This window comes from Pongo abelii, chromosome 20 (assembly GCF_028885655.2).
Source record: "Pongo abelii isolate AG06213 chromosome 20, NHGRI_mPonAbe1-v2.0_pri, whole genome shotgun sequence".
Lineage (NCBI taxonomy): Eukaryota > Metazoa > Chordata > Mammalia > Primates > Hominidae > Pongo > Pongo abelii.
The window spans coordinates 57,581,757-57,600,465 of record NC_072005.2 but is presented as its reverse complement, the minus strand read 5'-3'; the positions used below and the strand labels follow the sequence as shown (position 1 = coordinate 57,600,465).

Sequence of the window (18,709 nt, the reverse complement as noted above, 5' to 3'; positions counted from 1 at the left end):
CGTTATCTACTGTATCTCCCTACCTCGGTGCCTCTATATCCCCTTGCCCTGATTTGACATCTTCAGGTACTTATTCTTACAGAACATATGCTATGTATGTCTCATCTGTCTCCCTTACAAGCATGCAAGTTTCCTGAGAGTAGGGGCCATGTCTATTCTGTCCCGTGTGCAGCCTGGAGCCCAAAGCATAGCAGGCATTGAATATTTCTTAAATGAATGCATGTAATAATGACGATTGCTTCTCAGCAAAACACTGTCACAACTACCAGCAATAACAATAAGTAAATCTCATTTGTTCAGCCTAATTGTGGTCCAGATTCTGTGTTTACTAATACACGAGTAATATCACAAGAACCTGGACGGTAATATTAGCCCCATTTCTCAGATGGAGAAAATAGGACATAGAGACTAGAAGGACCTAAAGTTACAAAACAAGTTAGAGACACGGCACCTAGTAGAACCCAGCGCCTAGAATGGCTAAGACCCCCAGACCATCTACCACGCCCTCTGCCCTGGGGAGTGTCCACATGTCCAGATTTCCCTACCTAAAACGTCCCTTGAGTCCTAAAGAATCTGTCTTGAGGATATGGCAGGAATAAAGAGAGAGAGAGAAAGAGAGAAGGGGGCAGGGGTCCCGGGACTATTGGATCTGAGAGAGGAAGGGGGCTGGGGACCCAGAGTCCGGGGTCTGAAGAAGGAGGGGCTGGAGCCTGGACTCCCGGGTCTGAGGGAGGAGGGGCTGGGGTCCTAGACTTCCGAGTCTGAGGGAGAAGAAGGCTGGGGATCTGGACTCCTAGGTCTTAGGGAGGAGGAACTGGGGATCTGAACTCCCGGGTCTGAGAGAGGAAAAGCTGGGGATCTGGGCTCCAGGGTCTGAGGGAGGAGGGGCTGGGGCCCTAGACTTCCGGGTCTGAGGGAGGAGGGGGCTGGGGATCTAGACTCTTGGGTCTTAGGGAGGAGCTGGGGATCTGGACTCCTGGGTCAGAGGGAGGAAGAGCTGGGGATCTGGACTCCTGGGTCAGAGGGAGGAAGAGCTGGGGATCTGGACTCCTGGGTCTGAGCGAGGAGGAGCTGGGGATCTGGACTCCTGGGTCAGAGGGAGGAAGAGCTGGGGATCTGGACTCCTGGGTCTGAGCGAGGAGGAGCTGGGGATCTGGACTCCTGGGTCAGAGGGAGGAGGAGCTGGGGATCTGGACTCCTGGGTCTGAGCGAGGAGGAGCTGGGGATCTGGACTCCTGGGTCAGAGGGAGGAAGAGCTGGGGATCTGGACTCCTGGGTCTGAGCGAGGAGGAGCTGGGGATCTGGACTCCTGGGTCAGAGGGAGGAGGAGCTGGGGATCTGGACTCCTGGGTCTGAGCGAGGAGGAGCTGGGGATCTGGACTCCTGGGTCTGAGGGAGGAGCTGCTACGAGGTGCTAGAGGCCTTAGGTAATTGGTCTTGAGGAACTAGATCCAGGTCCGGGCCTGCGCTCTTTCTTTTGGGAGCCCGGATCACTCCGCGAGCCACGCCCCATTTCTGACCCGGTCAAGCCCCGCCTTTCTCGGCCTCGGCCCCTCCCCAACCTTCTCGGCCCCTCGAAGGATCTCGGAGGCGAAGTTGCTGGAAGATACTTAAGAGGGCCCCAGTGGAAATGGAACAACCAAAGGACGGGGCTGGGCCTGAAGGGTGAGACAAACAAAGACCTCCTGAGAGGGGGACAGAGACCCAGAGAGAGGAGGGGACAGAGAAAACGAGAGAGAAAGGGCGCGCTGAACAAACCTGCATAGAGAATCAGGAAAAACAAAAAAGCTCAGTTATCATCACATAGGTACAGAATCTTAGAAGATCTTGGTGACAGTTGAGCGAGATACTTAGAAACAGGCGGAGGCCGGGTGCAGTGACTTATGCCTGTAATCCCAGCACTTTGGGAGGCCGAGGCGGGTGGATCACATGAGGTCGGGAGTTCGAGACCAGCCTGACCAACATGGAGAAATCTGTCTCTCCTAAAAATACAAAATTAGACGGGCGTGGTGGCGCGTGCCTGTAATCCCAGGTACGCGGGAGGCTGAGGCAGGAGAATCGCTTGAACCCTAGAGGCAGAGGTTGTGGTGAGCCAAGATAGCACCATTGCACTCCAGCCTGGGCAACAAGAGTGAAACCCCGTCTCAAAAAAAAAAAAAAGAGCTAGAAACAGATACTCATCGAACAGAAATTTCCAAGAATAAACCAAGAAATGTGAAGACTCCAGGGATCCCCACAAGGCTGGAGAAATCGTAGCTGTCCATTGTTTTAGCACTTACCAGACCCAGCCCTGTCATACGCACCCTTGATACCATCCAAAGCCATCTGTGACTATAAACAAATTAAGGTTCGGAATAGGAAAATGATTTGTCCAAAGATACACCACCAAAAGCGAGGTGGCCAGGAATTGGAACTGAGTTCTGTCTGATGCCGAAGTTCATGGCAGAGCTGTCTGTTTCTTTAGAGAGACCCGGGTTAGAAACAAAGAGAGAGAAGCGGGGGAGGAAGTCACAGGTGGGCACTGAGGATGGAGAGATGGCTGCCTTCCGCAGAGGTGCAGAGACAGCCTGGCAGTGAGAAACAAGGAAGTACGGAGACGCTGAGCCCCACTGACCTGTCTTTTTGTTGTTCTAGGAACAACCTGTCCCTGCCATCATCTGGGACCGAGCCGTGGCCCCCTGCTCCTCTCCCAGCCCCTCCACCCTGGCTCCTGAGCTCCACAGACCCCGCCCACCTGGGGCTCCCGGAAAGCGTGGCCTCTGTCACCGTGCCCATACGCCTGGACACCCTCTCCTGCCTCCTGCACAGTGCCCTGCTGGGGGCCTACACCTTCCAACAGGCCTTGCCCTCTTGCCCCTGCTGCCCCCAGGCAGGCCACTCCCAGCCGGGCGCAGTCAGGAGGCCTCCCAGGGGACGCGGAGGCTGGGAAGTCAGGCACAGGCCAGGCTGGGGCCGAGGCCCACATCGACGGGGCCTCGGGAGAGCTGAGCAGCCAGAGAGGTGCCGGGCGGGGGGCCCTGGGGCTGGCCCCAGGACCCCACCAATGACGCTGCCATCACCACCAACACTGCCTGCCCAGGATGGGAAGAAGGAAGCTCGAGGTCCAGAGCCACCCCTGGAAACACCACCATCTGCCGAGGACTGGGAGACAGAGTACTAGGACCTTGGAGGGTCCAGCACCTGAGATTGCAGTCACCCAGGAGGGTTTTCCTGGGGCCCAGAGTGATCTCAGCCCTGTCAGAAGAACCCCAAGAAACATCTTCCATCCACCCCTCTCCCCAAAACCACGGTCCCAGGAGTAGCTCCTGTGAGGCACTTGGTGAACCTGACCTAAGCCACCTGAATCCCAAGTGAGAAGAAAACCCTAAACCTCATACCCAGGCCTGTGTCCTTGATGGCGTCAACCCCATTCCCAACGCCATCCCCAACCACAACCACAATCGTTACCTCATTCTCAACCCCCAGGGCTCCTCCAACCCCATTCCCTACCCTCTCCCTAATCCCAAAGCCACTCCTACCTGCCTCTCTCTTCCCCACTCTCAATACCCTATTCCCAAACCCATTCATTCCCATCCCTGTCACCAGTCCCAGCTCCACTTCTGCGCCTCAACCCTAACCCACCCTCTTTACCAACCCCTTTCTCCTCATTCCCTATGTACCTCAGCCCATCTTTAATGTCCTCTGAATCTACAGCCCCAAAGAGCCCCATCCTCAACCTCAGCCACAGCCCTGTGTCCATCCCCACAAAGAACCGCATTGGCCCCACATATCCAGACACCTGCGACTCCCAGCCCTACTGCCTGCTCTTCAGATAGGAAGCCCTGGTTGAACAATAAATGCGTGACTCTCCCTGTATCTTGCGCGCACATGCGTGCGCGTGTGTGTGTGTGTGTGTGCGTGCGTGCGTGCTTACACAGCTTGGACAAAGCCAGGGTTGCTGTGAGCAAGGCTGGCAACAAGGTATTGGGTTCCGGGGAGGGTCACAGAGGTCAGTGAGCAGGGGCTGGGTTGGGGGAGCCCCCTGGATGCCTGCTTCAGCGAATTCCATTTGAGGCCTCTGCCACCGCTGCATTTCTGCCTGCTGGAAGCTGCTGGGTCGTGGGACCATTGTGTAGGGAGGCTTAAGGGATTTGGGGAACCTAAGCGGGCAAAGAGGCCAGTGACCAGGCTCAGCTCAGTCTGCACAGAGGGGCCGTGGCAGAAGGAGGGCTCAGGCAGGCTCTGCCACTCAGGTAGGCACCAGGCATGGGACCTGTACCCCCTCTTCCCCAAGTCCCAGGAGTCTAGGGTCCCAGCTCCTTCTTCTCCCAGGACCTGATGTCCCACCCCCTAGCCCCTAGCCCCTAGCCCCTTCCTTACCCACCACCCAAGAATCCAGGCTCCTGGGCCCATTCTCACCTAGGACTCAGGAATCTAGGCCTCCAGCCTATTCCTTGCTCAGAACCTGGAAGTCCAGGCCCCCGGCCTTCTCTTCTCCAGAACACAAGGCTCCAAGAACCCAGCCCCCCGCTCCCTGTCGTCTTTCCAGGATCCCTACCATCCTCCTGCCTCAGACCCAGGAGTCCGGGCTCCAGTCTCCTCCTTCCCCAGGACCCAGGCGTCTAGGTCTCCATCTCCTTCTCCCGAGCACTTGGCATCCCACTCCTGAGCCCTCTCTTCCCCCAGTTCCTTCCTCCATCAAGTCCCAGGAATCCAGCTCCCAACCCCATCTCTCCCCTTCCCTACAGATCACCATGTACAGCTTCATGGGTGGTGGCCTGTTCTGTGCCTGGGTGGGGACCATCCTCCTGGTGGTGGCCACGGCAACAGACCACTGGATGCAGTACCGGCTGTCAGGGTCCTTCGCCCACCAGGGCCTGTGGCGGTACTGCCTGGGCAACAAGTGCTACCTGCAGACAGACAGCATCGGTGAGCCCCCCGGCCAGGGTCCGGGCCGCGCCTGGGGAAAGAGCAGGGCGGACTTCGGGGCCCAAGGACACCTGTATTCCAGATGGAGAACTCTGCGGCTCAAAGAGGGAAAGGGAGCAATCCAAGGTCACTCAGCATGGAGGGGGCAGAACTGGGACTACAGGGTTGTTTTCTAGCTGCAGTTTCACGGGGTGCTGGTTTGCAGGTTAAGTTGGGAGAGGTGGCATTTCCTGACGCCTCAAAAGTGTCATGCACAGCAATTGGGGCTAGTGTCACGAAACAGCATTTTCTAAATACCTACTATGGAGCAAGAACTATCTTAGGTACTGGGGGATACAGAAGAAATATGGGCCTTGAATTTGGTAAATACTGCATAAAGCAACATAAAGTATTTTTGCCTACTTATAATGTGCCAGGCCATAGATAGAGAGATACATGGAGATATATAGTATAGTGCTTGCTGCATAGCACCTATAATATATTAAGTTAATGTATACTACATTATGTATAATATATGCAATTTATATTATTACATATAATTTATGATGTATAATATATGTAACTACATATATACATTAATAAATTAATATACAGTATAGTGTATTATACATGCACCTCTATTATATAATGTTACTAATACATAATATAGTGTATATAATATGCTACATATTATATAAGTAATGCACATATCATATATATGATGTAGAATCCATTATATTACACATTCATTATCTAATAAATAGTATATATCATGCCACATATTACATAATAAATTAATAATGTATATATTATACAATACATTATATAATAAATTAATAATGTATATATTATACAACATATTATATAATAAATTAATATATAATGTAGAGTATATTATATTGCACACTTATTATATAACATATTAATAAATTCGGCCAGACATGGTGGCTCACGTCTGTAATCCCAGCACTTTGGGAGGCCGAGGTGGGCAGATCACCTGAGGTCAGGAGTTCGAGATTAGCCTGGTAAAAAAGGTGAAACCCAGTCTCTACTAAAAATACAAAAATTAGCCAGGCATGGTGGTGCACACCTGTAATCCCAGCTACTCAGGAGGCTGAGGCAGGAGAATCGCTTGAACCTGGGAGGCGGAGACTGCAGTGGGCCCAGATGGCACCACTGCACTCCAGCCTGGACAACAGACAAAGACTCTGTCTAAAAAATAAATAAAAATTAATTAATAATACATAATATATTGTGTATTACTACTAGTAATAGTAATAATAATAACTGGCATTGATTGAGTGCTTACTATGCCCTATGTGCTATTCTAAGCACTTTACATGGATAAACTCGCTTCCATCCCCAACAACACTACGGGCAGTTCAATTGTATGTAAGAGTGAGACATGAGATTTGACCTCAAAATTCAAACATCCTCTTGACTGGTTGAGAAGAAGAGCTAAGCCTCACTGAGTGCTGGACGTGACAGGCATGGGAGACTTCGCCCACTCATCTCTCCCCGAGCCAGCCCTGAGAGAGAGGCAGGACGATGCCTGTTTGCTGGAGGGGTAGACTGAGGCAGGGAGAAGTGAAAAGACTTGCCTTGGGCCACCAGCTTCAGAGTCCGGTCTGCCTGACTCCACACGTTCTTCTCATTTCTGGCTGTCTCATTTGTGACACTTCTACATTTCTCCTGCTTCAGGCTGGGAATTCCCCGAGGGACAGCCCTGAGCCACCTCTCTGTCTTATCTCTGCCAGGGATGCTGGAGACTGGGAGGCTTGGTGAAGGTCTTTCGTTTTTTTGTTTGTTTTTGTTTTGTTTTGTTTTGTTTGAGACAGAGTCTCGCTCTGTCACCCCTACTAGAGTGCAATGGCGCTATCTCGGCTCACTGTAACCTCTGCCTCCTGGGTTCAAGCAATTCTCCTTGCCTCAGCCTCCCGAGTAGCTGGGATTACAGGCACCCACAACCATGCCTGGCTAATTTTTGTATTTTTAGTAGAGACAGGATTTGACCATGTTGGCCAGGCTGGTCTCGAACTCCTGACCTCAGGTGATCCACCCGCCTCGGCCTCCCAAAGTGCTGGGATTATAGGCATGAGCCACCGAACTTGGCCTCATTATTTCATTTGATTTGATTTTTGTAGAGACAGCATCTCACTGTATTGCCCAGGCTTGTTTCAAACTCCCGGTTTCAGATGGACATGGTGACTCAGCCTGTAATCCCAGCACTTCAAGAGGCTGAGGTAGGAGGATCACTTGAGCCTAGGTGTTTGAGACCAGCCTGTGCAACGTAAGGAGACCCCATCTCAACAAAAAATAAAAAATTAGCTGGGCATGGTGGTGTGCTCCCGTGGCCCCAGCTGCTCAGAAGGCTGAAGTGGGAGGATCATTTGAGCCCAGAAGTTTAAGTCTGCAGTGAGCTAAGATAGAGCCACTGCACTCCAGCCTGGGTGACAAAGCAAGACCCTGTCTCAAAAAATAATAATAAGATAAAATAAATACTTAAAAAGAAACCCTCCTGGCCTCAAGCAATCCTCCTGCCTTGGCCTCCCAAAGTGCTGGGATTCCAGGCCTGAGCCGCTGTGACCAGCCTGAATTAGTGTGCTGGGGTGCCATAACAAAGCCCCACAGACTGGGTGGCTTGAACAACAGAAACGTGTTGTCTCACAGTTCTGGAGGCCAAGATGAAGATGTGGGCAAAATCAGTTCCTTCTGAGGGCTGTGAGGGAGAATCTGTTCCATGTCCCTCCCTCCCTGGTTTCTGGTGATTTTCTGGGAATCTTTGGTGTTCCTTGCTTTGGAGATGCATCACCCCAATTTCTACCTTCCTCACACATGGCATTTTTCCTAAAAGCATGTCTGTGTCCAGATTCCTCTTTTTATAAGGATGGCAGTCTTTGTTTTATGTTTTGTTTTATTTTTGAGTCTCGCTCTGCCACCCAGGCTGGAGGGCAGTGGCATGATCTTGGCTCACTGCAACTTCTACCTCCCGGGTTCAAGTGATTCTCCTGCCTCAGCCTCCTGAGTAGCTGGGATTACAGGTGTCCGCCACCAAGCCTGGCTAATTTTTGTATTTTTAGTAGAGATGGGGTTTCTCCATTTTGGCTAGGCTGGTCTCAAACTCCTGACCTCAGGTGATCCACCTGCCTTGGCCTCCCAAAGTGCTGGGATTACACTGGGCAGGAGCCACCACACCCAGCCCAGTCTTTGGATTAGAGCCCCACCCTACTCTAGCATGATCTCATCTTAACTAATTATATTTGCAAAGACTCTGTTGCCAAATAAGTTACCATTCTAAGGCACTAGTTACAATTTCAACATAAAAATTTGGGGTGGGGGACAGAAAGACATAACTCAACCCATAACAATATCCATGGAGAAACAGCCAGGAATTTCTCTCACCGAGGCTTCTACAAGGCAAAAGACTGGGTTTTACAAAGATCCTAGACTTTTTACTTTTCAATGGCGAGATGCAAGGTTTGAGGTGTACCGTTTCCCGGGTGCTCCAGCGGACAGAATAGCCAAGCAGTTAGGAGCGTGGGCCTTGGAGCTTGGATTCCAACTCCAGCCCTGTTTCTAATTATGAGACCTCGGGCAAGTCACTTTACCTCTCTGGGCCTCCATTTCTTCACTTGAAAAATAAGCATAAAAATGGTACTTATAGAATAGGGCTCTGGAGGAATAAATAACATCACACCTGGGTAGCAAGCCTGGCATATAGTTAGCCGTTGCTAAAGGAGGAAGAGATTGTTATTATCTTTCCTGAGCGGCCATCCCTGGGCAAAGCACGAGAAGAATGGCCCCAATGCTCAACATGAATTCATTTCACGCATTTATTGGCCACCTATTATGCACCAGGTGCTAGGTGCTGGGGACACAATGGTGAATGAGACAGCAAGGCGCTTGTCCTTGCAGAGCTAAGGATTTACTGAGGAGAAACAGACATTATAAATAAGTTAAAAACAAGTAAATAGGACATTTTCAGATATAAGCAAGCAGTATAAAATAAATGAAAGAGTAGGCTGGGAGCAGTGGCTCACACCTGTAATCTCAACACTTTGGGAGGCCAAGGCAGGTGGATCACTTGGGGCCAGGAGTTTGAGACCAGCCTGGCCAACGTGGCAAAATGCCATCTCTACTAAAAATACAAAAATTATCTGGGCGTGGTGGTGCACACCTGTAGTCCCAGCTACTCGGGACCCTGAGGCAGGAGAATCGTTTGAACCCCAGAGGCGGAGGCTGCAGTGAGCTGAGATTGTGCCACAACACTTCAGCCTGGGTGACAGAGGAAGACTCGGTCTCAAAAAAAAAAAGAAAAAAAAGAAAAGAAAAGAAAAAGAAAAAAAGAAATGAAAGAAATGTGAGAGAGAATATAATTAGCAGGAAAATATAGGGAATCAGCATTCATTCATTCATTCATTCAACAAACATTTCCCGAGGCCAGAATGCAAACCAAATGTGTGGTGGGGGTGTTTATGACACAGAACCAACCCACTGCCTGTCTTCAAGGAGCAATCAGCCTGGAGGGGGAGACAGACAAAGAGAGTCACAACCTTTAGCCGTGGGTGAAGATGATGACTGAGGGGTGGGGAGATGCTTCCTAGAGGATGGGTCATGGGAGCTGGGCTTTGGAGGATGAGTAGGAGTTTGCCAGGTGAAGAAGAGGGCATTTGCAAAGAAGGGAAAGATGAGCTGCGTTAGGGATATGGAAAGGGGCAAGGCATTTTCATCTCAGAGGTAGCAGCATCTCTCACTTAGAGCAGGGGAGGTGTGGGAATGACCATGGGGTGCTCCCACAGCATACTGGAATGCCACCCGGGCCTTCATGATCCTGTCTGCCCTATGCGCCACCTCCGGCATCATCATGGGCATCATGGCCTTCGCTCATCAGCCTACCTTTTCCCGAATCTCCCGGCCCTTCTCTGCTGGCATCATGTTTTTTTCCTCAAGTGAGTAAGCCCACCCTCTCCTTACCCCTCTCCTCACTCTCATCTCAAACCCCAATCTGTCCCCACCCCTTAACACCATTCTCACCCCTTACTCCTCCTCACACTCAACCCCACCCCACCCTAATCCCATCCCCACACCCAAAACCAACCTCATGACTATTTCTAGTTCCAGTCTATTCTGACACTAGCTGGTGTACTACAATTCAGTTCTGGCATGAATCACCTAAAATTTGTGTTTGACTCCACAGGTTAAGACCACAGTCCCTAGCAAGACTGCCTCTACCTCAGCTACAAGCTGCAAGTAGGGTGCCTGGGCCACCCATGCTTTTGATCCACTGGCTACAAACTAGGAGGTTCCCAAGACCCACTCAGTTTCAAAAATTTGCTGGAGGCTGGGTGCGATGGCTCACGCCTGTAATCCCAGCACTTTGGGAGGCTGAGGCGGGTGGATCACTAGGTCAGGAGTTTGAGACTAGCCCGGCCAACATGGTGAAACCCCATCTCTACTAAAAATACAAAACAAAATTAGCTGGGCGTGGTGGCGGGCGCCTGTGGTCCCAGCTACTTGGGAGGCTGAGGCAGGAGAATGGCGTGAACCCGGGAGGCGGAGCTTGCAGTGAGCCGGGATTGTGCCACTGCACTCCAGCCTGGGCAACAGAGCAAGACTCTGTCTCAACAAAAACAACAACAATAACAACAACAAAAATTGCTGGAATAACTCATAGACTGCAGGAAAGTGCTATACTTACAGTTATAGTTTCATTATAGAGGACACAACTCAGGTCCAAGCAAATGAAAAGACACAGAGGGCAGAGTCTAGGAGAGCCCAAAATGCAGAGCTTCCAAGCCTTCTTCCTGTGGAGCCAGGGATCACCCTCCCAGCACACAGATGTTTTCGCCAATAGGGAGCGCCACTGACCTTCAGTGTCTAGAAATTTTATTGGAGTCTTGTAAAATAGGCATGACTGATTGAATCATTGGCCATTGATGAAATGCAGTTTCCAGCTTCCTTTCTTCCCTGATATCAAGTGGTTCAGAGCCCCAACCCTCTAATATCATGGTTGGTCTTTCTTTTTTGTTTTCCTTTTTTGAGATGGAGTCTCGCTCTGTCACCCAGGCTGGAGTGTAGTGGCTCGATCTCAGCTCACTGCAACCTCCACCTCCCCTCCCGGGTTCAAGTGATTCTCCTGCCTCAGCCTCCTGAGTAGCTGGGATTACAGGCACCCACCACCACACCCAGCTAATTTTTTTTTATTGTATTTTTAGTAGAGACGGGGTTTCACCATGTTGGCCAGGCTGGTCTTGAACTCCTGACCTCAAGTGATCCACCCTACTTAGCCTCCTAAAGTGTTGGGATGACACGCATGAGTCACTGTGCCTGGCCTGGTTGGTCTTTCTGACAACCACACTCAACCCTGAGTCATCTCATCTCATTACCATAAACTCAGGTTGGGCCCAAGAGGCTCAAGAATAACAAAGACCCTCCTATTACACAGGAAGTTCCAAATATTGATTCTCCCTCCCAGGAACCAGAGACAATGGCTAATTACGTTATAAAACACAAGCGTGTCCAACCCCATCCCAAACCTATCCCCCAATCGTCTTTACCCCTAATTTCAACTCAAACCCCATCCTCACCCCCAACCCATTTCCACCTCTTTCCCCAATCTTAGTTCCCACCCCCATCGTCAGCTCTCTGGCCCATCTCCAAAATCACACCCAGCCTTAGTCCCACCTGCATCCTCCCGCCCTCTCTCCCCAGCCCTTTTTGTCGTGTTGGCCTTGGCCATCTACACTGGAGTCACCGTCAGCTTCCTGGGCCGCCGCTTTGGGGACTGGCGCTTTTCCTGGTCCTACATCCTGGGCTGGGTGGCAGTGCTTATGACATTCTTCGCAGGTACTGGGGGCAAGGGGTGGGAAGGTCAGCGTCTGGGGCAGAGTGGGCAGCAGATAGGGTGGAAGATGACAGGGTGTCCCACATGAGTCCCACAGCACTGGGTCAGGAGGAAGACTCCAGGCCTATGGAGTCTGGGGTCGGGGATACCCAGCGAGAAAGAGAGTAGGGTGTTGGGCTCTCTTGGGGTGGAAATGGAGCTGGGGGAGGTTTGCGGGGGTCAATTTGAACTTCTTCTCATGCAGGGATTTTCTACATGTGCGCCTACCGGGTGCATGAATGTCGGCGCCTGTCTACACCCCGCTGAGCCCAAATGTGTCCCCCAACTTCATCTGGAAGTTAAAGTGAGGCCACTGAAGAAGAGGAGGAGGGTCTAGAGGCCTGAAATCCTGGTTCCTAGGGGAATGAGGGGGCTCAGTTCTGGACTGTGGGTTTGCGGGGGGAGGCTGACTCCTGGTCCTAGGCTCAAGGAGGAAGAATAGGGCCTGTGGGAGGGAGCTGAGAAGACCTAAGTCCCCATCTGCCTGGCAGGTTGTTAGAAAAATGGAATATCCATTAGAGCAACTTTCTGGGGTCTAATAAAACTGATGTGAAACTACTAAAGTGTTAATCCTTGAGGGACTAGGATGGGGAGAAACAGCTGTAAGGGTGGTGGGTGTGGGCAGGGGTGCTTTTTTGTGTGTTTTTCTTGTTGTTGTTGTCGTCATTGTTTTGAGACGGAGTTTCGCTCTTGTTGGCCAGGCTGGGGTGCAATGGTGTGATCTCAGCTCACTGCAACCTCTGCCTCCTGGGTTCAAGTGATTTTCCTGCCTCAGCTTTCCAAGTAGCTGGGATTACAGGGGCCCACTACCACGCCTGGTTACTTTTTGTATTTTTAGTAGAGACGGGGTTTCACCATGTCGGCTAGGCTGGTCTCGAATTCCTGACTTTAGGTGATCCACCCACCTCTGCCTCCCACAGTGCTGGGATTACAGGCGTGAGCCACCGCACCTGGCCCAGGGGTGCTGTATTATGGAGGCCTGACCTTCTCAGTTTCTGCAGGGAGGGGAACAGAGATAAATCAACAGTCCGTGCCCAGGAGCTCACCACAGTTCAACTTCCAGGATATGTATGTGTAGGAGAATCGGACAAATGAAAAGATCTCTGAAAAAACTCCCTGCCCCCCCCACCTCTAGTTGGCTCTCCCCAGCCTCCTCTCTCCTCCCCTGATGCGTCCCTTCAAAGGAAACACCAGAACCCTGAGCCTTCACCTCCGGCACCTGCTCTTCACACACCATTCATGACCGTGATCTTCTCTTTATTCACTCATTAGTAATTCATTCTATTAATTGATGCTGGCTGGGTGTGGTGTCTCACACCTGTAATCCCTGCACTTTGGAAAACCAAGGCAGGTGGACTGCTGAAGCCCAGGAGTTCCCCAGGCAACATGAGAAAAACCCCATCTCTGCCAAAAAAAAAAAAAAAAAAAAATTAGCTGGGCGCGTTGGTGTGTGCCTGTCCCAGCTACTCAGGAGGCTGAGGTGAGAGGGTCGCTGGAGTCCGAGGAGACGGAGGTTGCAGTGAGCTGTGACAGCACCACTGCACTCCAGCCTGAGTGAGAGTAAGACTATGTCTCAAAATAAAAAAGAAAAAGAAAAAGAAAATAAATGGTTGCTAACTGCCATGAGATTTACTGATGTCTATCATAAAATAATAAGACTACTTCACAAGGCTGATTCTAATCAGACTATTTACTACAGCTATGCTAATAAATGTTATGTTTATAGAGGCTTATTCCCTAAAACAATATTTACTGGGGCCTCCTCAAATAGAAATACTGTATTTATAGAGGTTTTCTCTAATAATAATGACAATTGAAGATTTCTCTAATAATTTATTGAGGCCTATTTAAATAGAAATATTTGCCAAGACTTATTCTAGTAATCATATTTATAGGGGCTTACTCTAGCAATAATAATGATATAATTATGACTCCAGACTCAGGACTCTGACTTACCTACTCAACCTACTTACTCAACATTTCCACTTGAAAAGAAGAGACATCTCCAATCTCACGTATCCAAAAATAAGTTCCTGATCTCACACACACCTTATGTGTTCCTCCAATGGTCTTCCCCATCTTAGGAAATGACAACCTCATTTTTTATTTTATTTATTTATTTTTTTGAGATGGAGTCTCACCCTGTTGCCAAGGCTGCAGTGCAGTGGTGCAATCTCGGCTCACTGCAACCTCTGCCTCCCCTCCCAGGTTCAAGTGATTCTCCTGCCTCAGCCTCCCAAGTAGCTGGGATTACAGGCATCTGCCACCGCGCCCAGCTAACTTTTGTATTTTTAGTAGAGACGGGGTTTCACCATGTTGGCCAGACTAGTCTCAAACTCCTGACCTCGTGATCGGCCTGCCTCGGCCTCCCAAAGTGCTGGGATTACAGGCATGAGCCACCACGCCTGGCCAACAACCCCATTTTTATCCAGCTACTCAAGCCAACAACTTTGGGATTCAATGTTGGCTTTTTTTTTTTTTTTTTTGAGACAGGGTCTCACTCTTGCCCAGGCTACAATACAGTGGCATGATCACAGCTCACTGCAGCCTCCACCTCCCAGGCTCAAGTGAGCCTCCCATCTCAGTCTCCTGAGCAGCTAAGACTACAGGTATGCACCACCCACTATGCCTGGGTAATTTTTTAATTTTTTGTAGAGATGGGGTCTCCTTATGTTGCCCAGACTGGTCTCTGTCTACTGGTCTCAAGTGATTCTCCCACCTCGGCCTCCCGAAGTGCTGGGATCACAGGCATGAGCCACCCCAGCTGGCCTGTGTCTGCTTTTGGTTTCCTGTAAATCCTCAAAGACAGCACCTGGCACATGGTAATCACTCAAAAGAACATTTGTTGAACAATAAATCTTTATTCAGGTCAATTGATAGTGCTGTTTATTGACTTACATAAAGTATTATTTATTGAGATGTATGCTAATGATACTAAGATTTAATATCTTTTTATCATTATAATAGCCATTAAATATTATGACTAGAGTGCACCTCAATAGAAATGATGATGCCTTCCATAATAACTATTTACCATTAGCATTCATTTCTTTAATAGAACGTAGGTTAATTGAGGATTAGTCTTTATTTTATTTTATTTTATTTTTTTGAGATGGAGTCTCGCTTTGTCACCCAGGCTGGAGTGCAGTGGTGCGATCTTGGCTCACTGCAACCTCCGACTCCGGGGTTCAAGCGATTCTCCTGCCTCGGCCTCCCGAGTAGCTGGAATTACAGGTGCACGCCACCACTCCCAGCTAATTTTTTGGGGTCTTCCGTGGCAGATGGGGGCTACTGAGGAGCTTTCAAGCCCGGGAGAGGTTGGAAGGGGATGGAGAAAGTTGGAAGAGACCTGGGGTGATTCAAAAAAACTGACAGTGCTTAGACAAGACTGACAGAGACCTAAGAAAACCAAGTGGCCAAGCAGGCGACATGAGCGGTGAACCCTGAAAATCTGAGACAGGTCTCAGTTAATTTAGAAAGTTTATTTTGCCATGTAGTCCCAGCTACTCAGGAGGCTGAGGCAGGAGAATGGCGTGAACCTGGGAGGCGGAGCTTGCAGTGGGCCGAGATCGTGCCACTGCACTCCAGCCTGGGCAACAGAGCGAGACTCCATCTCAAAAAAAAAAAAAAAAAAAAAGAACAATAGAAAGTTTATTTTGCCAAAGTTGAGGACGTGCGCCCATGACACAGCCTCAGGATGTCCTGACGACATGTGCCCAAGGTGGTTGGGACACAGCTTGGTTCTATATATTTTAGGGAGATATGACACATCAATCAATACATGTAAGAAGTACATTGGTTCATCCAGAAAGGTGGGGACAACTCAAAGCAGGGAGGGGGCTTCCAGGTTACAGGTAGGTGAGAGACAAATCGTTGCATTCTTTGAGTTTCTTTTTTCCTAGATGGAGTCTAACTCTGTTGCCCAGGCTAGAGTGCAGTGGCACAGTCTCGGCTTACTGCAACCTCCACCTCCTGGGTTCAAGTTATTCTCCTACCTCAGTCTCCTGAGTCTGGGATTACAGGCGTGCACCACCACACCCGGCTAATTTTTGTATTTTTAGTAGAGATGGGGTTTCAGTATGTTGGCCAGGCTGTCTCGAACTCATGACCTCAGGTGATCCACCTGCTTAGGCCTCCTAAAGTGCTGGGATTACAGGCATGGCCTCTTTTGAGTTTCTGATAAGCCTTTCCAAAGGAGGCAATCAGATATGCATCTATCTCAGTAAGCAGAGGCATGACTTTGAATAGAATGAGAGGCAGGTTTTCCCTGAGCTATTCCCAGCCTGACTTTCCCCTTTAGCTCAGTAATTTTAGGGCCCCAAGATTTTCCTTTCACAGAGCTCTCAGGAAAAGCCTCAGAAGGAGGCCTGGGGTTTTCCTCTGGCAGCCACAGACCACATCTGGTTGAGAAAGCTGCTGGAGATCCTGTGAGCAACTCTGTCTTCAAGGCCCCAGCTGCCTTGCCTCTGTGCTCTTAAGAGATGGTCTTGGCTGGCTGAGCGCGGTGGCTCACGCCTGTAATTCCAGCACTTTGGGAGGCTGAAGCAGGTGGATCACCTGAGGTCGGGAGTTCGAGACCAGCCTGACCAACGTGGAGAAACCCTGTCTCTACTAAAAATAGAAAGTTAGCCGGGCGTGGTGGCGCATGCCTGTAATCCTAGTTACTTAGGAGGCTGAGGCAGGAGAATCGCTTGAACCTGGGAGGCAGAGGTTGCTGTGAGCCCCGATCATGCCATTGCACTCCAGCCTGAGCAACAAAAGTGAAACTCCGTCTCAAAAAAAAAAAAAAAAAAAAGAGATGACCTTCACTCACCCGCTCTTACTGGCTTGTGGTGTCTGTCAGAGGGCCTGGGCCTGTGATCAGCCTGTGATACCTACGTGTGCAGAGACTCACTGGAGCCAGGTACAGGTCACCTGTGTGTGTGCATGCATGCATGGGTGTGATGGTGGTGGTAGTGGGACCCACTTGGGGAGATGAGAAACGAGGTTACAGGCTTGGACCTGGAAGTGAAAGGAGGATGAAAATGGTCGGAGTTAGGTATGAATTATAGAGGTTGCAGAGAAGAATGAAAAGACAGTGGCTGGGCGCAGTGGCTCACTCCTGTAATCCTGGCACTGTGGGAGGCTGAGGCAGGTGGATCACCTGAGGTCAGGAGTTCAAGACCAGCCTGGCCAACATGGCAAAACCCCATTTCTACTAAAAATACAAAAAAAAAAAAAAAAAATTAGCCTGGTGTGGTGGCGTACAACCCATAACCCCAGCTACTCAGGAGGCTGAGGTACAGGAATCACTTAAACCCAGGAGGCGGAGGTTGCGGTGAGCCAAGATCATGCCAGTGTACTCCAGCCTGGGTGACAGAGTGAGACTCCATCTCAAAAAAAAAAAAAAAAAAAAAAAGGGTTGGGATGGGAATGAGAATAGGGTCAAGTTTCAGGAAGAGGATGGGGTTGGGTTTGGAGTAGGGGCTGGGGTTAATAATGGAGAGGGGATTGGTTTGGAGATGGGGTGGGGTTTGAGAATGAGAATGGAGTTAGATTTGAGGGTGGGAAGGGGTTAAGGGTTGGAACTGGGAATAAGGATGGTGTTGAGTTTGGGAATTAGAATGATGTTAGGTTTGGGGATGGGGGCGAATTCGGGGATGGGTTGAGTGTGTAGTTGGGACTGAGAATGGAGTTCTATTTGAGGATGGGGATGGGCTTAAATTAGGGGTTGGAGCTGGGGTGGAGATTACGAATAGGGATGGGATTGTGTATGGAGTTGCGTTCAGGAATGGGAATAGGGTTAACTCTGGGGATAGGGATGGGTTGAATTTGTGGTTGGAACTGGGCTTGATATTGAGTTTGGGGATGGAGTTGGGTTTGGGGTTAAGGATGGCTTTGGGTTTGGAGGGGGGTCAAGGTCACAGATAGGCTGTGTGCTCTGACCTGCTACTCACTGCACACCATGGCAGATTTTCCAGAGACCTGGCCTGCCCATGGCCTCTGCCACCTCTGGGAGCCTGTGCTCATGAATGTGTTCTCAGAGTGGTGAGGATCTGAGTGAAGGATGGGAGCTGCCAATCTGAGTCTCTCCAATAAAGGAGAGGAACCAGTCTTCCAGGTCATTTCCCATTCTCCACATTTGCCAGCTGTCCTGGGACTGCTGGCCCAGTTCATCTTCAAGACTGAGGTCCTCTTCCAGACTATTCCCTGTGTATTAGTCTTCTCACACTGCTATAAATAACTGCCTGGCCGGGCGTGGTGGCTCACGCCTGTAATCCCAACACTTTAGGAGGCCAAGGCAGGCAGATCACCTGAGGTCAGGAGTTCAAGACCAGCCTGTCCAACATCGTGAAAATCCGAAAATCTACTAAACCTGAAATCTACTAAAAATACAAAAATTAGCTGGGTGTAGTGGCGGGCACCTGTAATCCCAGCTACTTGGGAGGCTGAAGCAGGAGAACTGCTTGAACCTGGGAAGTGGAGATTGCAGTGAGCCGAGATTTTGCCACTGCACTCCAGCCTGGGTGACAAGAGTGAGACTCTCTCAAACAACAACAACAACAACAACAACAACAACAACAAATGCCTGAGACTGAGTAATTTATAAAGGAAAGAGTTTTATTTGATTCACAGTTCAGCATGGCTGGGGAGGCCTCAGGAAACTTACAATCATGGCAGAAGGTGAAGGGGAAGCAAGGCACTGTCTTCACAGGGTGGCAGGAAGAAGTGCCAAGCGAAGGCAGGAAGAGCCCCTTAAAAAAACATCATATCTTGTGAAAACTCACTCACTATCACAAGAACAGCATGGGGGAAGCTGGCCCCATAATTCAATTACCTCCACCTGGTCTCTACCTAGACACGTTGGGATTATGGGGACACAATTCAAGACAAGATTTGGGTAGGGACACAAACCCTAACCACATCACTCTGTTTCACAGAGGTCAAGTTTTCCTGGGC

At 50.0% G+C, this 18,709-nt stretch overlaps 2 protein-coding genes across 3 annotated transcripts; both read left to right on the top strand.

Annotated features, from left to right (window-relative positions):
* The first annotated feature begins 1,523 nt into the window (after positions 1-1,523).
* Positions 1,524-3,855, top strand: C20H19orf84 (chromosome 20 C19orf84 homolog). The gene is made up of 2 exons (XM_002829669.4): positions 1,524-1,665; positions 2,635-3,855. Exons 1-2 carry the CDS (start codon positions 1,631-1,633, stop codon positions 3,158-3,160), a joined length of 561 nt encoding a protein of 186 aa, XP_002829715.1. The 5' UTR covers positions 1,524-1,630; the 3' UTR covers positions 3,161-3,855.
* A 321-nt stretch (positions 3,856-4,176) lies between these two features.
* On the top strand, positions 4,177-12,328 carry LIM2 (lens intrinsic membrane protein 2). 2 transcript variants are annotated; one of them, XM_002829648.5, is made up of 5 exons: positions 4,177-4,232; positions 4,728-4,908; positions 9,687-9,836; positions 11,599-11,733; positions 11,976-12,328. In XM_002829648.5, the coding sequence occupies exons 2-5, from the start codon at positions 4,734-4,736 to the stop codon at positions 12,035-12,037; spliced, it is 522 nt and encodes a 173-aa protein (XP_002829694.1). In that variant the 5' UTR covers positions 4,177-4,232; positions 4,728-4,733; the 3' UTR covers positions 12,038-12,328. The 2 variants fall into 2 exon arrangements, with proteins under 2 accessions (XP_002829694.1, XP_002829695.1); XM_002829649.3 differs by having other exon boundaries at positions 4,728-5,034.
* Positions 12,329-18,709: the final 6,381 nt, after the last annotated feature.

Coding starts and splice junctions, on each gene's coding strand:
- C20H19orf84 (XM_002829669.4), top strand. CDS start 1,631: ATGGAACAACCAAAGGACGGGGCTGGGCCTGAAGG. Junction 1,666..2,634: donor GACGGGGCTGGGCCTGAAGG/GTGAGACAAACA, acceptor TTGTTGTTCTAG/GAACAACCTGTCCCTGCCAT.
- LIM2 (XM_002829649.3), top strand. CDS start 4,734: ATGTACAGCTTCATGGGTGGTGGCCTGTTCTGTGCCTGGGTGGGGACC. Junction 9,837..11,598: donor CATCATGTTTTTTTCCTCAA/GTGAGTAAGCCC, acceptor CTCTCTCCCCAG/CCCTTTTTGTCGTGTTGGCC. Junction 11,734..11,975: donor GCTTATGACATTCTTCGCAG/GTACTGGGGGCA, acceptor CTTCTCATGCAG/GGATTTTCTACATGTGCGCC.